This window comes from Rhincodon typus, chromosome 6 (assembly GCF_021869965.1).
Source record: "Rhincodon typus isolate 14 chromosome 6, sRhiTyp1.1, whole genome shotgun sequence".
NCBI classification, from domain to species: domain Eukaryota; kingdom Metazoa; phylum Chordata; class Chondrichthyes; order Orectolobiformes; family Rhincodontidae; genus Rhincodon; species Rhincodon typus.
In genome coordinates, this window is record NC_063337.1 from 4,328,026 (window position 1) to 4,349,505 (window position 21,480).

Consider the following 21,480-nt stretch of genomic DNA (forward strand, 5'->3'; position numbering starts at 1 on the left):
CTACTGATTAATATTCAGCTTGAGTTCCACCAGGGTTACCTAGCTCCTGACTTCAGTGCATCCTTGGACCGAATGTAAACGAGTAAATTGAAGCAGAGGTGAGGTGAAATGATATGTTAGTAATGACTCTTGGCATTAACGCAGCATTTGACTGAGTGCAGGTGTCAAGGGGAAACAAATTCTACTGATTTGGAGTCGTACCTAGTACTGAGGAAAATGGTTGCGGTTGTTGGAGGTTAACTGTCTGAGTCCCAGGACATCACCCCTGCAGCAATTCCTTAGGGCATTGTCTTCAACTTCATCAGTGATGTTCGCTCCATCATAATGCCAGAACTAGGATGTTTGCTGATTACCGCATAGTGTTCAGCACCATTCATAACTCTTCAAGATAGTAAAACAGTCCATATGCATTTGTAGCAAAACTTAAGCAACATGACTGCTTGGTCTAATAATGGCAAGTAACATGAGGTAATTATAATTGCGCACAGTGCTGAAGTTGTGACCTAACTAATGTTTTTTATACAGTCCAGCATAACATTCTTGGGCAATTTTTTTAAAAAACATTTCCGTGTGGCACCTCAACCTTCTTATTGACCTTGCCTTCAGAGATCCGTGGACATACATTCCATTTATTTCACATTCACTTCCTCTACACCTCACTGCATTCTCCCATTAATTACATGTTGTTTTGCCTTGTTTGACAAGTGCATCACCCCTCACTTCTCCAGGTTGAATACCGTCTGCTGTGTTTCTTCCCACCTCACCAATCCAGTAATAACTACTTGGAGTCTGCAGCTATCATCTCTATCAACCACACAGTTAATTTTTGTGTTGTTCTTGATCATGCCTTCTACAATACATCAAAATCATTAATATATGCCAAAAAAGCAGGGCATCTAGTCCTGAGCAGCCTTCCAGCCACAGAAACACCATTATCAATTAATGTTTGTTTTTTGCCAGTGAGCCATTTGGATTCACCAATTTGAGCAAAGCATTTGACTCAGTAAATCATAAGGCTGTGTGGAGTGTGCTTGATCAATTTGGATGTCCACCATCCTGCGTCTTGTTCATGATGGTATAACTGGAACTGTCTAGAGTGCAAGGTCAATAAGAGACCTTCGGAATCTGTCATAGGCTCAAGCAAAGCTGCGTGATAGCCCAGTGCTATTTACAATTTACAGTAGAATGACTGCTCACCTCATCAAAGATCATTTGCCTCTGGTGCCATCATTAAATAGAGCCTAGATGGTAAACTGTTTAATTTCAGTCACCTCCCCTAAACTGGCAACCTTTAAATATGAAGTATCTACATTTTGCTGATGACTGCTGTATCATTTCCCATTGTGCACCAGGTTTGCAAGCCATGCTCGACGTGTAAAATTCTGCCAGTCCTTCAATGTTGCCAAAATTAAAACTTGTATGAACCCATGCTTAGTCAGTCAACTGTGTTGAAGGAGAGGCTCTGGAATGTTGTAAACCCAGCCTGTACCAATGCAGCCTTCTGTCTCATCAGAGAAGCCTTTTCAAGACCCAGCAGCTACTCAGCCATACCAGCATAGCCTTCTAAACATTACGTAACTGACTGACTGTTTGACAACAAGGACCTCCATATGCCTGCATAAATCCTAGTGAAGCAGCAGTTGCCGTTAACTGCAGTTCCATACTGTAATGCCATCTGGACATCTATAATAAGTGTCAATAAGAATACTGGAGAAATTTTTATCAACATTGCCTCCACTGTGTCCTCCAGATTCAATGGAAAGATGGTTAGACAAATGCTTGAAGCAGCTCCGCAAACATTCAAGTAAGGCTGCTGCAAAATGGACATTCTTGTCCTGGAAGCTTTGTCAAATGGCTGAAATAAGTGTTTGCTGCCAGATCTTGCTTTCTGGGCTCCCAAATGGTGACTGTTCCAAGAGAGGACACTGAAATCACTTTTAAGACTAGTTGAAGCTCTCCATGAAATGTGGAAGGATTGACGTGATTGGGAGGAGCTTCCTACTAGTTGTTCAAAGTAAGGCAGTTTGTCCATCAAGCTGTGTTACTCTTTTGAGTCACAATGCCATAACGATGCAGAATGTCATTCGAGTAGGAAAAGAAATGGAGCAAGCCTGCACTCTAGATTCTACTAACTTTTGGGACATTATGTCCAATGTCATAATTCTATGGTTCAAGAGCCTGCCTGCTCGCTCAGAACCCGAAGTAGATGTCATCTGAAGATGATGACCATGAGAGAACTCTGAAGGACTAGAGACTTAACTGAAGCATCCATATAAACCTTATGGCTACAAGATCATAGGATCCAAAGAAATTTGGTTTATTGAATCTAGAATTGGCAGAATTCCATGAAGCAGAGGGTGATGGTTGAGGACTGTTTCACTGGAGTTCCGCAGGGAACAGTGGGGTCCTTACTGTATGTTGTATACATAAAAGACTTGAATGTAGGATGATTGATCAGTAATTTCATGGATGATATGAAAATTGATAGAGTGGTAAATAGTGAGAGGATAGCTTAGATTAGTGGAGGATATGGGCAGGCTATTCAGTTGGGCTGACCAGCCCCAAATGGAATTCACTCTGGATAAGTGTGAGGTGATGCACTGGGGCAGGGCAAGCAAGGCAAAGGAATGTTACATGAAATATAAGACCTTGTGGAGCACCAAGAATCAAAGGGATTTTTGTGTGTATGCCCATCTGTTCCTTAAGATAGCGGGACAGGTAATAAGGTGTTTAAGAAGGCTTATGGAATTATTACTTCTATTAGGGAAGGCATAGCGTTTAAGAGCAGTGAAAATTATGTAGAAACTGTATAACAAATTGTTTAAGGTACAACTAGAGTATTGTGTGTAGTTATAGAATCTGCATTATAAGGAAAGATGTGATTGTGCTGGAGGGGGTTTAGAGGAGATTTATCAGATGATGTCTGGAACAGAGACTTTTAGTTACAAGGAGAGATTGGATAAAATAAGAGACAACAAGGTGCAGGGCTGGATGAACACAGCAGGCCAAGCAGCATCATAGGAGCAGAGAGGCTGACGTTTCAGGCCTAGACCCTTCATCAGAAAAGGGGGAGGGGAAGGGGGTTCTGAAATAAATAGGGAGAGAGTGGGAGGCGGATAGAAGATGGATAGAGGAGAGGAGAGGATAGATGGAGAGGAAACAAACAGGTCGAAGAGGCGGGGATGGGGCCAGTAAAGGTGAGTGTAGGTGGGGAGTTAGGAAGGGGATAGGTCAGTCCAGGGAGGACAGACTGGTCAAGGGGGCGGGATGAGGTTAGTCGGTAGGAGATGGAGGTGCGGCTTGAGGTGGGAGGAGGGGATAGGTGGGAGAAAGAACAGGTTAGGGAGGCAGGGACGAGCTGGACTGGTTTTGGGATGCGGTAGGGGGAGGGGAGATTTTGAAACTTGTGAAATCCACATTGATACCATTGGGCTGCAGGGTTCCCAAGCGGAATATGAGTTGCTGTTCCTGCAACCTTCAGGTGGCATCGTTGTGGCACTGTTGTTTGCCCTGGAACAGAGGAGACTGAGGGGTGACATGATTGAGATGCTGAAAAGTGAGGAGCATAGATGGGGTGCATAGGAAGAAACCCTTCTCCTTGGTAGAGGGATTGATGACCGGGGGTAAAACAGTGTGGAGCTGGAGGATCACAGCGGGCCAGGCAGCATCAGAGGAGCAGGAAAGTTGACGTTTCGGGTCAACTTGATGATCGGGGGCACAGATTTAAGACGAGGCGGGAGGTTTGTAGGGAATGTGACAAAAAAATCTTTTTCACTAAGGGTGGTGGCAATTTGGAACTCTGTCAATAAGGGTGGTGGTGACAGAAGCTCTCCTAACATTGACAAAGATGTGCACTTGCAGTGCCAAGGCATACAAGGCTATGAGCCAAATGCTGAAAAATGGGATTAGAATAGTTGGCTATTTTTGACTGGTACTGACACAATGAACTGAAGTGCCTTTTTCTGTGTGAGAGAACTCTGACTGAGGGCAGATTAGAGGCTTGGGAATCTGCAACAAGTAACTTATCTCCTCTTGACTTGTCAAAGCCAGTCTATCAGTTACATAGCACAAGTCGGGAACGTGGTGAATACTCCCCAGTTGCTTGGATGAATGCAGCTCCAACAACCACATAAGAAGCTTAATTCCATCCAAACAAAGCAGCCCACCTGAAAGGGACACCAACCATGACCTGCAGCATTCACTCCCTCCATCACTGTCAATAATAAGTATGTATGCTGCGGGAGGCGGAAGATGGTGGTGAACTGGCAATGTCACTGCATTCATAATCTAGAACTTCAGGCTAACGGTCTGGGACTTGGGGTCAAATCCAACTATAGCAGATGTTGAAATTGGAATTTGTTAATAATCTGGATGAAAAGATACCTTAATAGCATTATTCTGCACCCTTGGATTACTAGTGTAAAGATTATTAATACTACATCCTTACTACCTTTGCTACATACTGGAGACGACAAAAAAACGCCCTTGCACCTTGAAGTGGCAACAATAGATGTGTACTTCATTGCACAGAAAATCAAATTGAATCTCTTCCATCTCCATGTTCCCACCAATCATTGGAAACCAAAGTCAGTTGGTGGTGTCTCAACTGCTGATACTGATCTAATCAACAAAACTGCAACTGTACGTTTGTCCATCGCAGTTTCACAGGAGGCACTAGTGTTGCAAATGAAACGTAGAAGTAGTGCAAGAGTCTGTTTTTCCGTCTTGCCAGTTTTCTCCTTCATTGCTTGAAGTTTCAACTTCTTCCCTGCAGTACTGCCTGTGGGCACTGATCTAGATGCCGGTTTTGCGCATAATTTTGAAGATGTGCAACCATTGGATACAGTAAAGTGTAACAGCTTAATCCCAGTCTGTCCTTTACTGACAGAACACATGGTTTGCCAGCTGGAATTCACCAGATCAGAAACAGTGTGATTTGATTTTTCTCCTCACTGAATACAAATGGAAATCGCTGTGCTGCAGTTACAGCCCTGGCTGAGATTAGTTGTCTTGGCACAGACTAAGTATTTGAAATGAATACCTTTTCTATTCTGTGTAGTTCACTAGTGAACTTGGCTATCAATTCCAGGTTTCTGTAGAGCACCTTTTGCACATGGTGAAAATAAGATGGGACAAAAGCAAAAGATTTAAAAACAAATCCTACCCAGTAGGGGGAGTTAGCAGTTCTTCCCCTCTCCTGAATAATGGCGTGATAGTGCACTAATTTTGTTATTAAACTGAAAATGCAAGTGACAGCAATAAAAGTAAACTACCAGACTCTTGTAAAAAATCCAACTAGTGTCCCTTTAGGGGTGACAACTTGCTGTCCTCTGGCTGTGGCCCACATGTAACACCGGGCCCACTGCCCTCCCAAGCAGTTTATCAAGTGACTCATTGAGTTAGCTAGGGGTCAGTAATAAATTCTGGTCTGGCCGGTGTCATCCAAATTGCAAAAATAGATAACTTAAAAAATAGAGACAGTAGGAACTGCCGATGCTGGAGAATCTGAGATAACGAGGTGTAGGCTGGCAGCAGAGGTTTCATGCTGGTTGCCTCTGGCGCTCTGTTTCACACTCTCATGTTAAATATTGACGGACTGCTCTGGAATGAGGGACAGAGGCTTCGTAACAACCTACCTAGAATCTGTCCTTTATGCAAGCATGCACCACCACCACCCCAGCCCTCCCACTTCCCCCAGGCCATTTCTTCTTTCTTACCCTGTGCAGCTGCTGTAGCCAATTTAACGTGCGTTTTGGTGTCTGAATTGATGACTGCCTCTCAGACCTGGAACCTCTTTTCTGGAGATACAGTATTAATCATGTTCTTTCTGTTTCAGTATCTCTGTGAATGCCAGTTTGATGACAATTTGAAATTCAAGAATGTGCTGAATGAGGAGGAGCCAGATGCTATGCGCATCCATCCAATTGGGCGTGATAAGGATGGCCTAATGTACTGGTACCAACTGGACCAAGAGTTCAATGTCCGACTCTACACAGAAGAACAAGATGACCAAGATGGTACTTCATGGAGGCTTATCGTAAGGTATGGTGAGGGTGGGAAAGTTGGGTTTCTTCTTAGCTTGTGCTTTTGGAGGAACCCTAAAATTCCTTATTATCAAAAGAACTCTACTTTAAGAAGTAGCAATTTTAATAGTGCAGTTGGAAAGAAAAACTGGTACTTTGGAGTAACGCAGCTCAGTCGGGATGGGTTATGCCTCACTGGGCTGGAAAATGAGCCCGACTGCTCCCAGAGTTATCGTAAAAGTTGAAGATTTTTGCAAAAATGCAGAATTCCCCAATTTACCTTTCAGATCCAGATTGATCACGTTTCTGTAGTTGATAAGACTTACTCATTTTACAAGTAAATAGATGTTAGCCACAGGTAAACAATTGGGAACCGTTGGCATGTAACTTGACTAGGTAAAACTCTAACTCCTTTATGAACTGTGTCATTATACACGTACAGAGACAGACCCACACAGACAGGTAAACAAAAACATGTGTTACGAACAGATGGAAAACTGGTAAAGCAGTTCAGTGGTTTTGGATCAGATGTTCTGCTGAGATGGTTCTTGTACTGATCAGAAATGCTCCGTCTCTAGATGCTTTCACTGCTTTGCAGGAGGCACAGGGTGGCTGGTTCATACATAAACGTTCTCTCCCTTATTAGTTTTCTTCAGGCTTAAAGTGAGTTTACTGTAGATCAGATACACCTGAGATGCTGGAATTGGCAGAAAGAAGGGTTTTGTCATCAACAACTGGTCACTAGCCAACAGACCAATCAGCAACTTGATGAATCTCCAATTGTACCTAGCCTTGGATCCAGCTAGTCTGCACCTTCTACTGCTTGACCCAGCAGCTGTATAAATAGAACCTGCAATGTGTGTCAGGTTGCTTACTCTCGAAACGTGCAGCAACCCTTCAACAATCTTGAAAAATTAATCTGGAGTTCTGGATTACCAATTCAGTGACATTACTGCTACATCATTATCTCCCTGTACATCACCATCACCAAGCTGTTGTTAGAGCTGCAGCCATACAGTCAAGTGGAGAGTATTCCATCACTCCTAACTTGCGTCTTGTAGATGGTGGACAGACTTTGGGGAGTCAGGACGTGCATTATTCCTACGAGCATTCCCAGCCTCTGACCTGCTCTTGTAGCCGTAGTATTTCTGGTCAGTAGCAACCCCTTTAAGTTGACAGTGGAGCAATTCCACATTGGCAATGCCATAAATATCAAGGGGCAATGGTTAGATTCTCTCTTGTGGAAATTGTCATTGCCTGGCATTTGGATGGCGTGGTTGTAACTTGTCAGCCCAAGCCTTAGTGTTTTCCAGGTCTTGCTGTATTTGGATATGGACTGCCTCAGTATCTGAGGAGTCTTGATTGGTGTTGATCGTTGTGCAATCATCAGCAAATGTCCCCACTTCTGATTTAATGATGGAAGGAAGGTCATTGAAACAGCTGAAAATGATTACACCTATGACACTATGCAGCAGAACCCCTGCAGAGATGTCCTGAAGCTGAGGTAATTAACTTCCAACAACCAATCCATCTTCCTTTGTACCAATTATGACTCCAGTCAGTGGAGAATTTCCTCTTGATTCCAATTGATTCCAGTTTTGTTCAGGCTCCTAGGTATCACGATGAGAAGGGCAGTTGTAATCACTTCTACTCTTGAATGCAGCTATTTTGTCCATGTTTGAAATAAGGCTGAAATGACTTTAGGAGCTGAGTGGACCTAATGAAATCCCAAATCAGCATCAGTAAACAGTTTGTTATTGAGTAAATATTACTTGCTGGCACTGTTAAGCACCCCTTCCAACACTTTGCTAGAGATTGAATGTCACCTGATGGTAAGGTATTTGGCTAAATTGGATTTGTCCTGTTCATTTGTGCACAGGACTTGTGTGGTGAATTTTCCACATTGTCAGGCAGCTAGTGTTGTAACTGTACTGGAACAGCTTCGTTAGGGGCATGTTCTGGAGAACAAGACTATTTTATTGTTGCCAAAATGCTAATGCTTATAGTCTTTATAGTATTCAATAACTTCAGCCATTTCTTGATATCACATGGAATTAATTGGATCGGCAGAAGGTTGGCATCTGTGACACTGGGCACCTACCCCTCATGATGGTGATTTACCCCACTACAACCTTCCCGGTTTTCTACGTTCTACATAATATTAATATGTAACTTGTGAAGATCAAACTGTCCTGCTGACTGCAGCAGAATTGGCAATTGTGCACATTTACTGTGCGGTCAGGAATTCCAAGATGTAGCAGAGCTCTGTCCTTGGACAAGAGCAGCCTATTAGGGAGTAGCAGTCTGATAATTTTACAACAAATATTGTACCTTTGAGTATGAACTGTACACAGGGAGGCAAACAGTACAAACCATGAAATTTCAAAATCTCAACTTTTTTGAAGCAATGTTTCTTATTTTCCTTTCTGCCTATATTTGCACAGGCATCAGCAGTTCTCTGGCACCTTGAAACAATGAACATTCCTTCTGTGATCCTACACTTGGGGTGTTCCTATGATACTTGACAACTGTCCACCATCTGCTGCTTGGTTATTGCAGCATAGCCCGTAAAGCAATCAGGAATGTGCTTCTGGAAGGTAGTAGAGGAATTAGCTTAAATTGTAACTTTGAAAAGATAAAAGAAAGAGAAACATTTTATATTGTGTTAGAAATATAGTAAATAGGAGCAAGAGCAGGCCATTCAGCCCTTTGAGTCTGCTCCATCATTCAATATGATCATGGCTGATCATCTAACTCAGTACCCTGACCTCACTTTCTCCCATATTCTTTGGTCCCTTAGCACGAAGTGCTATATTCAATACCTTCTTGAAATCATACCATGGCACATAGTCATTTCTCAAACAACACCTCAGAAACATGATCTGATTATTCATGTATTGTTGTTTGAGTGAAATTGTTCCAATTTGCGCATAGGAATGTTTCCAATGACAGGGGAGTCCAGAACCAGGGGTCACAGTCCAAGAATAAGGGGTAGATGATTTAGAACGGGGATGACAAGAAATATCTTCACCCAGAGAGTTGTGAGCCTGTGGAATTCACTGTGAAATACAACAGAAAGCGGTTTTTCCCTACAACACCATTTCCCATCTATACTAATTTCCTTCAATTCCTCTCTCTCTCCCTCTCCCTCTCTCTTTCTGAACCCTGTGTTCCCCAACAATTCTGGTATTTTATTTGGGTCCTCCTTTGTGAGCACAGAACCAAAGTACGTACATGCTTTCCACAACCAACTGAAATCTCAGAGCACTTCATGGCCAATAAAGTACTTCTGAAGTGTAGTCAGTGTAGGAAAGGGGCGACCCAATTTGCGCATAGCAATCTTGCGAAAACAACAATATATGAATGATAAGAACGTGTTTCTGAGGTGTTGATTGAGGGATAAATATTTGCCAGACACTGGGGAGAAATCCACTCCTCTTGACAGGGATTTCTGCTAAAGGAGGTATTTGGGAGACTAGATTCACCATGGTCAGTCAAGAGAGAATACCTATAATAGTGCAGGATTCCCACAGTCCTGCAATGGAATGTCACCCTTGACTTCTGAGTGTCAAGGTCTAAAACTTTACTGCAGAGCAAAAACAGGATAGTCAAACCAATCAGAGAACTGTTTCAAAGATCCTGCATAGTGGTCTGAATGATCTAGTTCTGTGCTCATTGATCTCTCCAATGTTTCTTGCCACATGTCATAATCATCTTTTGCCATCTACCTGAAGGCACTTCACAGGAGGACTATCAAACAATTTGACGCTGACTGTCATAGGTAGTTACTAGGGTAGGTGATGACACATTTGTTTTTGTTTTCCTTCATTCATGGGATGAGAGTGCCGCTGGCTAGGCTAGCATTTATTGTCTGGAGTCAACCACCTTGCTATGGGTCTGGAGTCATATGTAGGTCAAACCAGGTAAGGATGGCAGTTTCCTTCCCTCAAGGATATGAGTGAACCAAATGGGTTTTTCCAACAATCGGCAATGGATTCATGGTCATCATTAATTCCAGACTGTTAATTCTAAATTTTTATTGAATTCACGTTCCACCATCTGCCATGCCCGGATCCAAACCCCCAGGCTCCAGAACATTACCTGGGTCTCTAGATTAACAGTCCAGTGATAATGACACGAGGCCATTACCACCTCCTGTAGTTTGGTGTAAGAGGTAGGAGGTAGATAGATTTTAGGGAGATTCTTACAGCAGGAGAGGCAAGTGTAAAGAAAAAATTCTTGACCTCTAAGCAGTCAAAGGCACAGTCAGCAATGGTGTAGTGATTAAAACAGGAATATAGAGGAGCATGAAGCTATCATAGAACATAGAACATTACAGCGCAGTACAGGCCCTTCGGCCCTCGATGTTGCGCCGACCTGTGAAACCAATCTGAAGCCCATCTAACCTACACTATTCCGTTATCATCCATATGTTTATCCAATGACCATTTAAATGCCCTTAAAGTTGGCAAGTCTACTACTGTTGCAGGCAGGGCATTCCACGCCCTTGCTACTCTCTGAGTAAAGAACCTACCTCTGACATCTGTCCTATATCTATCACCCCTCCATTTAAAGCTATGTCCCCTCGTGCTAACCATCACCATCTGAGGAAAAAGGCTCTCGCTGTCCACCCTATCTAATCCTCTGATCATCTTGTATGTCTCTATTAAGTCACCTCTTAACCTTCTTCTCTCTAATGAAAACAGCCTCAAGTCCCTCAGCCTTTCCTCCATAAGACCTTCCCTCCGTACCAGGCAACATCCTGGTAAATCTCCTCTGCACCCTTTCCAATGCTTCCACATCCTTCCTATAATGCGGCGACCAGAACTGTACGCAATACTCCGAGTGCGGCCACGCCAGAGTTTTGTACTGCTGCAACATGACCTCATGGCTCCAAAACTCAGTCCCTCTGCCAATAAAACCTAACACACCATGCGCCTTCTTAACAACCCTATCAACCTGGGTGGCAACTTTCAGGGATCGATGCACAGGGACACCGAGATCTCTCTGCTCATCCACACTACCAAGAATCTTACCATTAGCCCAGTACTCTGTATTCCTGTTACTCCTTCCAAAGTGAATCACCTCACACTTTTCCGCATTAAACTCCATTTGCCACCTCTCAGCCCAGCTCTGCAGCTTATCTATGTCCCTCTGTAATCCACCGACTTTGGCTTTATCCGCAAATTTACTAACCCATCCTTCTACGCCCTCATCCAGGTCATTTATAAAAAACAGCAGTGGCCCCAAAACAGATCCTTGTGGTACGCCACTAGTAACTGAACTCCAGGATGAACGTTTCCCATCACCCACCACCCTCTGTCTTCTCACAGCTAGCCAATTTCTGATCCAAACCGCTAAATCACCCTCAATCCCGTGCCTCCGTATTTTCTGTAATAGCCTACCGTGGGGAACCTTATCAAACACTTTACTGAAATCCATATACACCACATCAACCGCTTTACCCTTATCCACCTGTTTGGTCACCTTCTCAAAGAACTCAATAACGTTTGTGAGGCACGACCTACCCTTCACAAAACCGTGTTGACTATCCCTAATCAAATTATTCCTTTCTAGATGATTATAAATCATATCTCTTATAATCCTTTCCAACACTTTACCCACAACCAAAGTAAGGCTCACTGGTCTGTAATTACCAGGGTTGTCTCTACTCCCCTTCTTGAACAAGGGGACAACATTTGTTATCCTCCAGTCTTCTGGCACTATTCCTGTAGACAATGACGAAGTGGAATATCTGGCTGGAGGATGTTACACAGGTGAGGCGTGACAAAGCAAAGTCACAGAGAGATAAGTGAATGAGATGAAGATTCTAAAAATGAGGCATTTGATGAATTGAGAGCTAATCGAGGTCTGAGAGTGCAGGGGAACTGGGTGAGGGAACTAGGATTCTTGTATGATTTGGATGAGTTCATGGTTGTGGCGGATGCAAGATTGGATGTCAGGCCAAGAGAATGTTGAAACAGCAAAACCCAGAGGGGTGCTGTGATCATCTGGCTGTCTCCAAGCATGCTTTGCCTCACTGAGGAATTACGGATGGAGCTGGACGGGAAAATCATTAGCAAACCAGTTCTAAACTTCATGATTGAATCCATATGTGCTTTTTCCTAGAGTTTGAATTAGAGAGTGTGAGTGTGTGTGTGTATACAGGAATCCCAGTTGGGATTTTTCTCTTCCATCCTAACTGTGATTGTTTCAATACTATTTACAAAAAGAAACAACGTGAAAATTGAGTCATAAGCCTAACTCTACTGAAAAGTGTTAGAAATGACTGAAGATATGTTTCTGTATGGCTGTTATGTAAAGCTTAGACTTTAATGCAACATGTGCACTTACCTACTCTTCCACTGACCTTTTCTGTAAAAGTTTCAGAACGCTCAGCCCACAGTAATAAGGTTATGGCATGTGTCCGTAAATCTTTTTTCTAAACTAGGGACCGTAATGAATTGGCTGAAACATTGCAACTCCTGAAAGCTCAAATAGATCCAGCACTATTAAGCAAGTTTATCCAAGAAGATGGCTCCTCTCATACAAGCCCTACACCAGAAGATGAAGAGAATAAGAAAGAAATTGAAGAACATTTGGAAGGTAACTCTCTCTCCCACAAATGTTGTCTTGGAGCCAGAAATATAGCACATTATCTCCCTGAAATGACCACTATTGTATGTGCTCAGAAATCTGTGGTCAGTATCAATGGGAGGGTGGGTGAGCCATCGGAGTTGAGCCCAATCCTCCCATCGCCTAACTTCGCCTCCTAAAAACTTTCCACAGAGATCATGAAAAACAGAAAGCTAAACTTGTGTTTTCTCTGCACTGCATTAATTTTGTGGCTGGCTTTATGATTTCTCCCCTTGACTTGGCTGAAAACTGTTAACTTAGCAATGCCAGAATAGATGGGAAAATGAACAGAATGTTTTCCATCTTTGTGGTTCCATTCGGAGAGAATCCCAAACATTGTCTTGAACTTGAATTTCTGCTCAAGTGCTGAAAAAGACATGTGTCTGTCTTGTGATTCTGACTGTATAGTAAATGCACTCCCAGGTTTTACTCTAATTAACTCCCAAACTTCAATTTTTACTCCTCTGCAGAAATATTTTGGGGGACTACCTTATACTCAACCATTTCAGAGAGCTGGAAGGCATCCTTCTGAACATTTGGGTTTAGTTCTTTGGGGACAGATGAGCATCTTTATTTTACCATACCACCTGATCCATGTTTTTGATGATTTCATTCTGTATCTCACCATTTTCCCATATGCTCCCAGTTAATTCTAATGTCCAGTGTGTTTTAAAAGGCTAATTACCTTTCCTTTTGTCTGTAGACTGGGTATGTTATGTGTCATCTTCCAGTTAAACCAGAGTTATCCATCCTATTCATTTGAGAGTCCACATTTCACTTTTCTCCCCCCACTCACTTGAGGACAATGATCAAATTTTGGAAGGATAAAGTTTGTCGACAACATTAAACATTAATTTCAGAATAGAAGTTGAGTTCTGAAGAAAACGTGAACTTGTTTAAAGTCAGTAGTAAATAGGTCATTCAACAAAAAAAAAGCTGACTGTGAAGAGGTGTGAAGTAGCAGAGCTATTTAATAAAATGATTTTTGATTTTTGCTTAAGAAGCAGAGTTAGAGAAAGAGACACAAACTAGGCCCCAAGTCCTCTTCACCACCGGAGGGAATTAGAATACTTGTGTTTATTCTGAACTGGCCCTAGCAGAATACATGCCAGAGCAGGGGACAGAAATGGGTTACTTTTCAGCCAAAGTTTTCCACTTCTTGTCTGGCTTGGTAATAAACAAGGCAAAGGTGTATGTGCATGCGTATCTGGCTTATTTCAGTCTCTAGGTTCATACTTGCTGTTCCATGCGCATGCAAAGTAGCCCTTACCACTCACTCCCTTCTATCTGGTCACATGTATTTCCTCCTCTCACTGTGCTTTCTCTTTACCCCGTTCTCTGTCTCTCTCACTCCCCCTCCACCTTTCGCTGTCTCTCTTGCTCTGTTCTCCACACCCCTCAACATATTCATAGAAACGTAGAATATAGGGACAGGGGTAGATTATTCAGCCCTCTGAGCCTGTACTGTCATTCAACATAATCACGGCTGATTGTCCAACTCGGTACCCTGATCCTGCTTTCTCTCCACATTCTTTGATCCCTTTAGTCCTAAGAACTATATCTACACTTTTCTTTAAGGTCTTTAATTTTTTGGCCTCAACCACTTTCTGTGGCAGAGAATTCCACAAGCTCACTACTTTCTGGGATTTCTTTTCACTGTAGCCCTTTTCAGAAGTCTGTGTGCGACGTTAAGTGCCTTGTCACTAGCAAGCCTGTCAGTAGCAAATGTGGATTGGCAGCAGTCTGTGATTGCAGTGGCAGCTCCTTGTAAATCTCTCACTTCCAATCACTTGTATAATGTGATGAGGCATAGTGGTCACCCCACCACTGTATATTCATAAGTCCAGAGTTGAACCAAGACCTCATGTAGTTCAAATAGGATTGATATTGAAGAGGACCATGCTGAGCTAACTGTTTCAGAATTCTTCCTCAACCAGCAGCATCATAAACTAGAATAACTTGTCCTTGCCTCATTGCTGTTTTCTCCTGCGTTTGACCACTACTTTTCAAAAGTAATTTGTAGCATATGTAGCATTTTTAGATATTTCTGTGCTGAGGAGCTTTAGAAATGCAAGCATGCTTCCTTTGACAACTTTTTTTTTGTTTATCTTTTGAACAGAAGAAATAAAAATGGAAGAGACGATAGAAAGGCAGCAGAAGGAGCTCGATGTTACCACACAGTCAAATCCAACATCTCCACCCACCACTACTTCTCCAGAAGATGAGGCAAAAGTAAAGCCAATCAAAAAAGAGAAAATCGAAAATGACTCAAAGGCAGAGCAGACTGTTAAGATAGAGCAGCCTGCATTGGAAAAAACTGATGTGAAAGGTGAAGATACTAAAGTGGCCATAGAAAACCACCTTGAGAAAATTAATAGGCCAACTGAAGGAGAAAACGTAGCTGTTAAAGTACAAGTGGTCAGCCTGAAGGGCTCTGGTGATGCCAAAAGTTGTGCTGATAAGTTGGCAGCTGTAGACCGTGAAAAATCAGGAATTAACATCAAGGTAGAACCTCCTGATGACGTCAAAGAAAAGTCCTCTGAGGAGCTTGAGAGGGCCTTGAAAAATGTTAAACAGGCGAAACTCCCCGTGAAAAAACGTGAAATTAAACTGACTGAGGACTATGACAACTCTGTGAAGGGTCTCCTTACCAAGTCTATGACCCCTGTCAGAGAGCCACTGAAGGAAGGATTGAAAGTAGAAAGCGATGCCGTGAAGCAGATACCAGAGGAAAATATGGAGGGAAAGCAGCTCGTGAATGGTGAGATAGCTGCTAGACCCCAGGTGAACAACCACAAAAATGAAGAGAGAGGTATGGAGGCTTCTGCTTCAGTGACGGTTGAGCAGAAGAAGAACAAGGAGCCTGAACCCTCATATTCAACTAAAGAAGAGGAAAATGGCATCAATGGGTCAAGCAAGCCAGACTCTGATTTGCCTACGAACCTTAATCAGGAGAATCACATGAACAGAAGTACTGTTGAGGTGAATCAGAACTGCCTAGTAAAGGAAAAAGCTGCAGACCAGAATCTTCCCGAGCTGGAGAAGCCGACTGAGGAAGTCAGATCAAAATGTGAGGGAGGGAAGGGGGATTCTTCAAAGAGTTCCCTCAGCACCAAGCTGCCTGACAAAGAAATGCCTGACACAAAAATGACAAGTGTTACTACAGTGGAAGAGGAACATACAGAAAAACTCCCTGTGAGGAGAACTAGAGCGTCATTGAGGCAGCAGATGACAGAGAAGACTCCAGAGGAAGAAGCACCCCAGAAGGTTGAGCAGGTGGAACAGAAACAGGAGACAGAACCTAATGGGACAAGGTGCTTAAGGAGATCACTGAGAATATCCAAACCTACGGTGAAAGTGACAGAAAACCTGGAGAAGAAAGCAAGTAAGCGGGAAGAGCCAGCAATACCTCCAAATCCGAATAGAGATGAGAACCATAAAAAGGTGGAGAAAGATTCAAAAGGAGCAAAGGTACAGTGATTTGATTATTTAAAAGTTAAAATAAAATTGATTTGTCATGCGTGGGATGAATGTGTTGCTGGCAAGACATCCTGAATTGCCTTTGAGTAGGTAGTGGTAAACAATTGAGTGGCATTTCTGAGCCAAACACTTCTTTGGAGTCACAATTAAGCCAGATTGGGTACTGGCAGCAGATTTCCTTCCCTAAGTGACATTAGTGAAATTGGTGAACAAAATGAAGATTTATTAAGGACACAATACCAAATGTAAATCTGGTAAAATGGAACTTGTGATGAGGTACATGTTTATTGCTAAACCAATTGGGGATGTTTTACTAAACAAAAGTTTCAGTGCAACCTCAGACATTTACAGCCATTTGATCCATTGGGGTCTGTACCAGCTGTTTGGTGGAATTGCTTAAATTTAGTCCTGGTTTGCTGCCTTGTCCAATAGACCCCATCTTCCCTTTCAAGGAGCTGTCCACTGTTCCCTCACTGTGCAGTCATTTCTGTGTCCATTATCACCTCTATCTAAGCATTACGTACTCTGAAGAATCCTCCTATGTAGAGGGGATCTTGGTGATTTACCAGTTGGATGCTACAATGGCCTAGGGTTGATCCTTGCTTAAAGTAATTAATTTCTGCCATGGTGATGATTCTACTGCAAATGGGACCTGGTAGTCCTCATATTAGGAAGTGTGTAAAGTGGGGGTGGTAATCAAAAAGAGCTCCCCCTTGCTCACTGTTATTGTGATATTTGTTGAAGATTTTTGGGGGGATGAAGCTTGAGGCTGGTGATGAAACATTGAAATTAGAAGCAAGAGGCAGCCATTTGGTCCTTCAAGCTTGCTTTGTCATTCAATATGATCATGGCTGATCCTCTATTTCACTGTCATAGTCCTGCTTCTCCCCATATCTCTTGATGCCTTTAAAATCCAAAACTGTCTATCTCTTAGGTGAAAAGCTGGGAAGGAAGTGTGAAATCGTAATATAAGATCATCTCAGTAAAAACACACAAAATTAGATGGTGGAATGCGAGAATTGGGAGCAGGAGAATGTCGCAAATAGGAGCAAAAGGATACCATTCAGCCTTTCAGTGAGGTCTTGGCTGGTCTTGTACTTCAACACCATTTTCATGCACTATTCCCACATCCTTTGATATTTTCAGTATAAAAATATTTAAATCTATTGATCCCTGTCTTGATCGTACTCAGTGACTGAGCTCTCACAGCCCCCTGGGATAGAATATTCCAAAGATTCACTATTGTCTGAATGAACAAATTTCTCCTCCTCTCAGCCCTATCAAAATATAAACAAGAATAGGAGAAGGACATTTAACTCGTCAAACCTGCTCCACCATTCTTAATCATGGCTGATCTGATTAGAAGATTTAAAGCCACATTCCTGTCTACTCCTGATAATCTTTCGCCTTCTTCCTGAGCAAAAATCTCTCTACCTCTGCCTTAAAAATTTTGAAGGACTCTGCTTCCACCATCTTTTCACGAAGAGATTTCCAAACACGCATGACCAACAGAGTCTAAAACGCTATGCTTCTTCTGAGACTATGCCCCTTGCCTCTGGAGCCTGTTCCATGCTGGAGAACCATCCTTCTTACCTCTGTCCTATCAAGCCTATAAGAATTTTGTATGTTTAAATAAAATCATTTCTCATTCTTCTAACCTCCACAGAGGTTGATTTCATTTTTGCTCAGGATAATTACTTCCCATACCAGGAATTAGTTTGTTCACCATTGTTATGCTTCCCTCATGGCAAGTGTATCCTTCCATAGGTAAAGAGACTATCTTTGCTCTTATTCTCAAATCCTCCTGTAATAAAGACCAACACATTTGCTTTCCTAATTGTTTGGAGTAGACAGTTTGGCCCCTTGAGCCTGCTCCACCATTTGATATGATTATGGCTAATCTGATTGTGTCCTCAATTCTGCTTTCTTACCTGACTCCATATATTTTATCTCCCTTGTCCATCAAAATCTGACTAACTATGTTCAGTAACACAACCTCCACATTCTATGGGGAAGAGAGTTGAGCAGACTAACGACCTTCTGAGACAAAACGTTTCTCTGCCTTTCAACCTTTGAAAGAGCGATCCCTGAATCTTAAAGCATGTCACCTAGTTCTGGTCTCTCACAAGGGGAACTGTCCTTTCAGCATCCACCCTGTCAGTTTAACATTAACTCTAAACTGGTTCAAGGATAGCTTCTTCCCCGCTGTTATCAGACTTGTGAACAGACGTCTCATATAGCAGAGTTGATCTTTCTCTGCATGTTCTCTGTAGCTGTAACACTATATTCAGTATTTTTGATTTTTGATTCTTTATTGTCTCGTACCAAGATACCGTGAAAAGTGTTGTATTGTCTTACGTGCCTGACCGGCAGATCATACTATACAAGTGCATCAGGTTAACAGAGCAGAGTGCAGGATACAATGTTACGGATGTCGCGAAGGTGCACGGAGGGATCAGCATTAACGTTAAAGAGGTCCTTTCAAAAATCTGATAACATTCTATTCTATTACCCTGGTGTACTTAGTGTAAGGCATGAATTGCGTGGGTTGCACACAAAACTATACTTGTCACTACATCTTGGGGCATATGACAGTAATAAACCAAATCAGTTAATGGGATAACAAGATGTAGAGCTGGATGAATGCAGCATCAGAGGAGCAGGAAGGCTGACGTTTCGGGCCTAGACCCTTCTTCTGAAGAAGCCTTCCTGCTCCTCTGCTGCTTGGCCTGCTGTGTTTATCCAGCTCTACACCTTGCTATCTCAGATTCTCCAGCATCTGCAGTTCCTACTATCTCAGTTAATGGGGTTGTTCTGACTTCACCACCAACAGCAGTGACTGAATATAAAAGTGATACTGCTGGCTGCCCTTTCTAGTGGGTGGGGGAGAAATCAATTGAGCTTAACTCCGACCCCCCAGCAGACCAACAGCTTGTATCACAAGATCAGAGTGTTGCAATTATAAGGAACATATGAAGAAGTTTTTAAAAATGCATTCTCTGGAAACAGGTATTGCCAACAGAGCCAACTTTATAACAAAGCCCTAGTTAGAACATAGAACATTACAGCGCAGTACAGGCCCTTCGGCCCTCGATGTTGCGCCAACCTGTGAAACCAATCTGAAGCCCATCTAACCTAAACTAGTTGTCTTGGAAGTCATAGAGAGAGCATCTTCATGCTGTAAGCCCATGTAATGAAACTGCTCTCTGTGTAAGTGAAGTAAAACTAATGGTGTTTCTGTGCACTTGCCACCCTTGTTCTTCCTTAGGTGGTGTGGGTTGCAGGTTCAATGCTTCCCTTTTTGATGTAATATGCCCTGTTTTTGGCTGGAAAATGAGCCTCTTGCAAGAACGAAAATGAATTATAAGTGCATGAAGATTGCTTTACGTTCCTCAAAATTCTGTTGGGACTGCCGCAGTGCAGGATTCACACGATATGTAACTGCCCTGGGACAATTCCTGAGATTTTTGATTTCACAGCTTGCTTCTGACTGCCTCGTGTTGACATTACAGCGCAAGAGTAAATCCAGCAGGAGAGCCAGGTGGACCAAATCGAGGGGCAGGCGCAGACCCCAAGAATCGAGTGGAGAGAGTGAGAGCTCGCAGGAAGACAATGAATGCAGTGAAGAGGAGGAAGAGGAGGAAGGTCCTCTAGAGGATGATGAGCCTTGTAAAAAATGTGGCTTATCCAATCACCCTGAACTGGTAGGTCATACTGTTTAGGGCCAGAGTTGGCCCTGTTCTGTTTTTGCTTGTTTTAAGTAACTAGTCACATACTGGACTGCATTTTGAAGGGCAAGTTCTAACACAATATACTATAGTCTGATAATTCAGTGAGTGGTTGGGGAGCTGGGACTTATTTAGATGTAATTTAAGTTCAAACTTCTCAATTTAATTGGTAAATATGCAAGTTGAAATATGTAATAGATGTCTTGCGTATTTATGTTTTTTAATTGTGAATGGATTAATAAATTTTCAGTTATGCATTTTGATGGATGCACTTAAACATGCTTAGGTATGTAGTTTCATAGCATATTCCCATCAACCCTTATGTGAAATAGAGTGCATTGACTCTTTTAATTTTTTCCTAATTCTGCAGGCAAGAAAGCACAATGTAGATCCATATCCAGTCGATACGTCTCTTGTGCAATTTGATTGATGGAGGATGTAGCAGAGCAGTTTTCTTTTTAAAAAATGTTTAAGAATTGGCTAGGACATTGCAGTACTGACCTAATGAGAGGAAATGGTCACCTGCCCCGATTGTTGTTTGGTTAAGTTCAACTTCAAACTTGTGCTTGGATATTTCACATCAACCTGTTGAGATGTTTATTTTTTCTATTCTTTTGTGGGATATGGGCATCGCTGGTTGGCCAGCATTTCTTGCCCATCCCTTGTTGCCCTAGAGAAGGTGGTGGTGAGCTGCCTTCTTGAACTGCTGCATTCCTCCTGCTGTGAGTTGATGCACAATGCTATTAGAGAGGGAATTCCAGGATTTTGACCCAGCGACTCTGAAGGAACGGTGATATATTTCCAAGTCAGGATGGTGAGTGACTTGGAGGGAAACCTGAAGGTGGTGGTGTTCCCATGTATCTGCTGCCCTCGACCTTCTAGATGGAAGTGGATGTGGGTTTGGAAGGTGCTGTCTGAGGATCTTTGAATTTCTGCAGTGCATCTTGTAGATAGTACACACTGCTGCTACTGAGTGAGTGGATGTTTGTGGATGTAGTGCCAGTCAAGCAGCTGCTTTGTCCTGGATGGTGTCAAGCTTCTTGAGTGTTGTTGGGGCTGCACCCATCCAGACAAGTGGGGAGTATTCCATCACACTTCTGACTTGTGCCTTGTAGATGGTGGGACAGGCTTTGAGGAGTCAGGAGGTGAGTTACTCGCTGCAGTATTCCCAGCTTCTGGCCTGCTCTTGTAGCAACTCTGTTAATGTGGTGAGTCCAGTTGAGTTTCTGATCAATGGTAACCCCCAGGATGTTGATAGTGGTGGATTCAGTGATGGTAACACCATTGAATGTCAAGGGGCGGTGGTTAGATTGTCCCTTATTGGTGATGGTCATAGCCTGGCATTTATGTGGTGTGAATGTCACTTGCCACTTGTCAGCCCAAGCCTGGATATTGTCCAGATCTTGTTGCATGTGAACATGGACTGTTTCAGTATCTGAGGAGTCATGAATGGTGCTGAACATTGTGCAATCATCCACGAACATCCCCTCTTCTGATTTTATGATGGAAGGAAGGTCATTGATGAAGCAACTGAAGATGGTTTACTTACAAACCCCTGGAACAGGTTGAGCTTCTGCTGTGACTGCTGTTAGAGTGAACCGCCTTCCTTCTAT

The 21,480-nt window shown here is 42.8% G+C and overlaps 1 protein-coding gene across 2 annotated transcripts in view; it reads left to right on the forward strand.

Annotated features, from left to right (window-relative positions):
• The window catches only part of rsf1a (remodeling and spacing factor 1a), a 102,739-nt gene that overhangs the window by 48,159 nt on the left and 33,100 nt on the right, over window positions 1-21,480 (forward strand). For both annotated transcript variants that reach the window (XM_020518572.2, XM_048597769.1), the window contains 4 exons: window positions 5,837-6,042; window positions 12,475-12,629; window positions 14,779-16,130; window positions 19,652-19,843. In XM_020518572.2, the coding sequence (XP_020374161.2) occupies window positions 5,837-6,042; window positions 12,475-12,629; window positions 14,779-16,130; window positions 19,652-19,843 (1,905 nt within the window). The remainder of the gene's footprint in view (window positions 1-5,836; window positions 6,043-12,474; window positions 12,630-14,778; window positions 16,131-19,651; window positions 19,844-21,480) is intronic.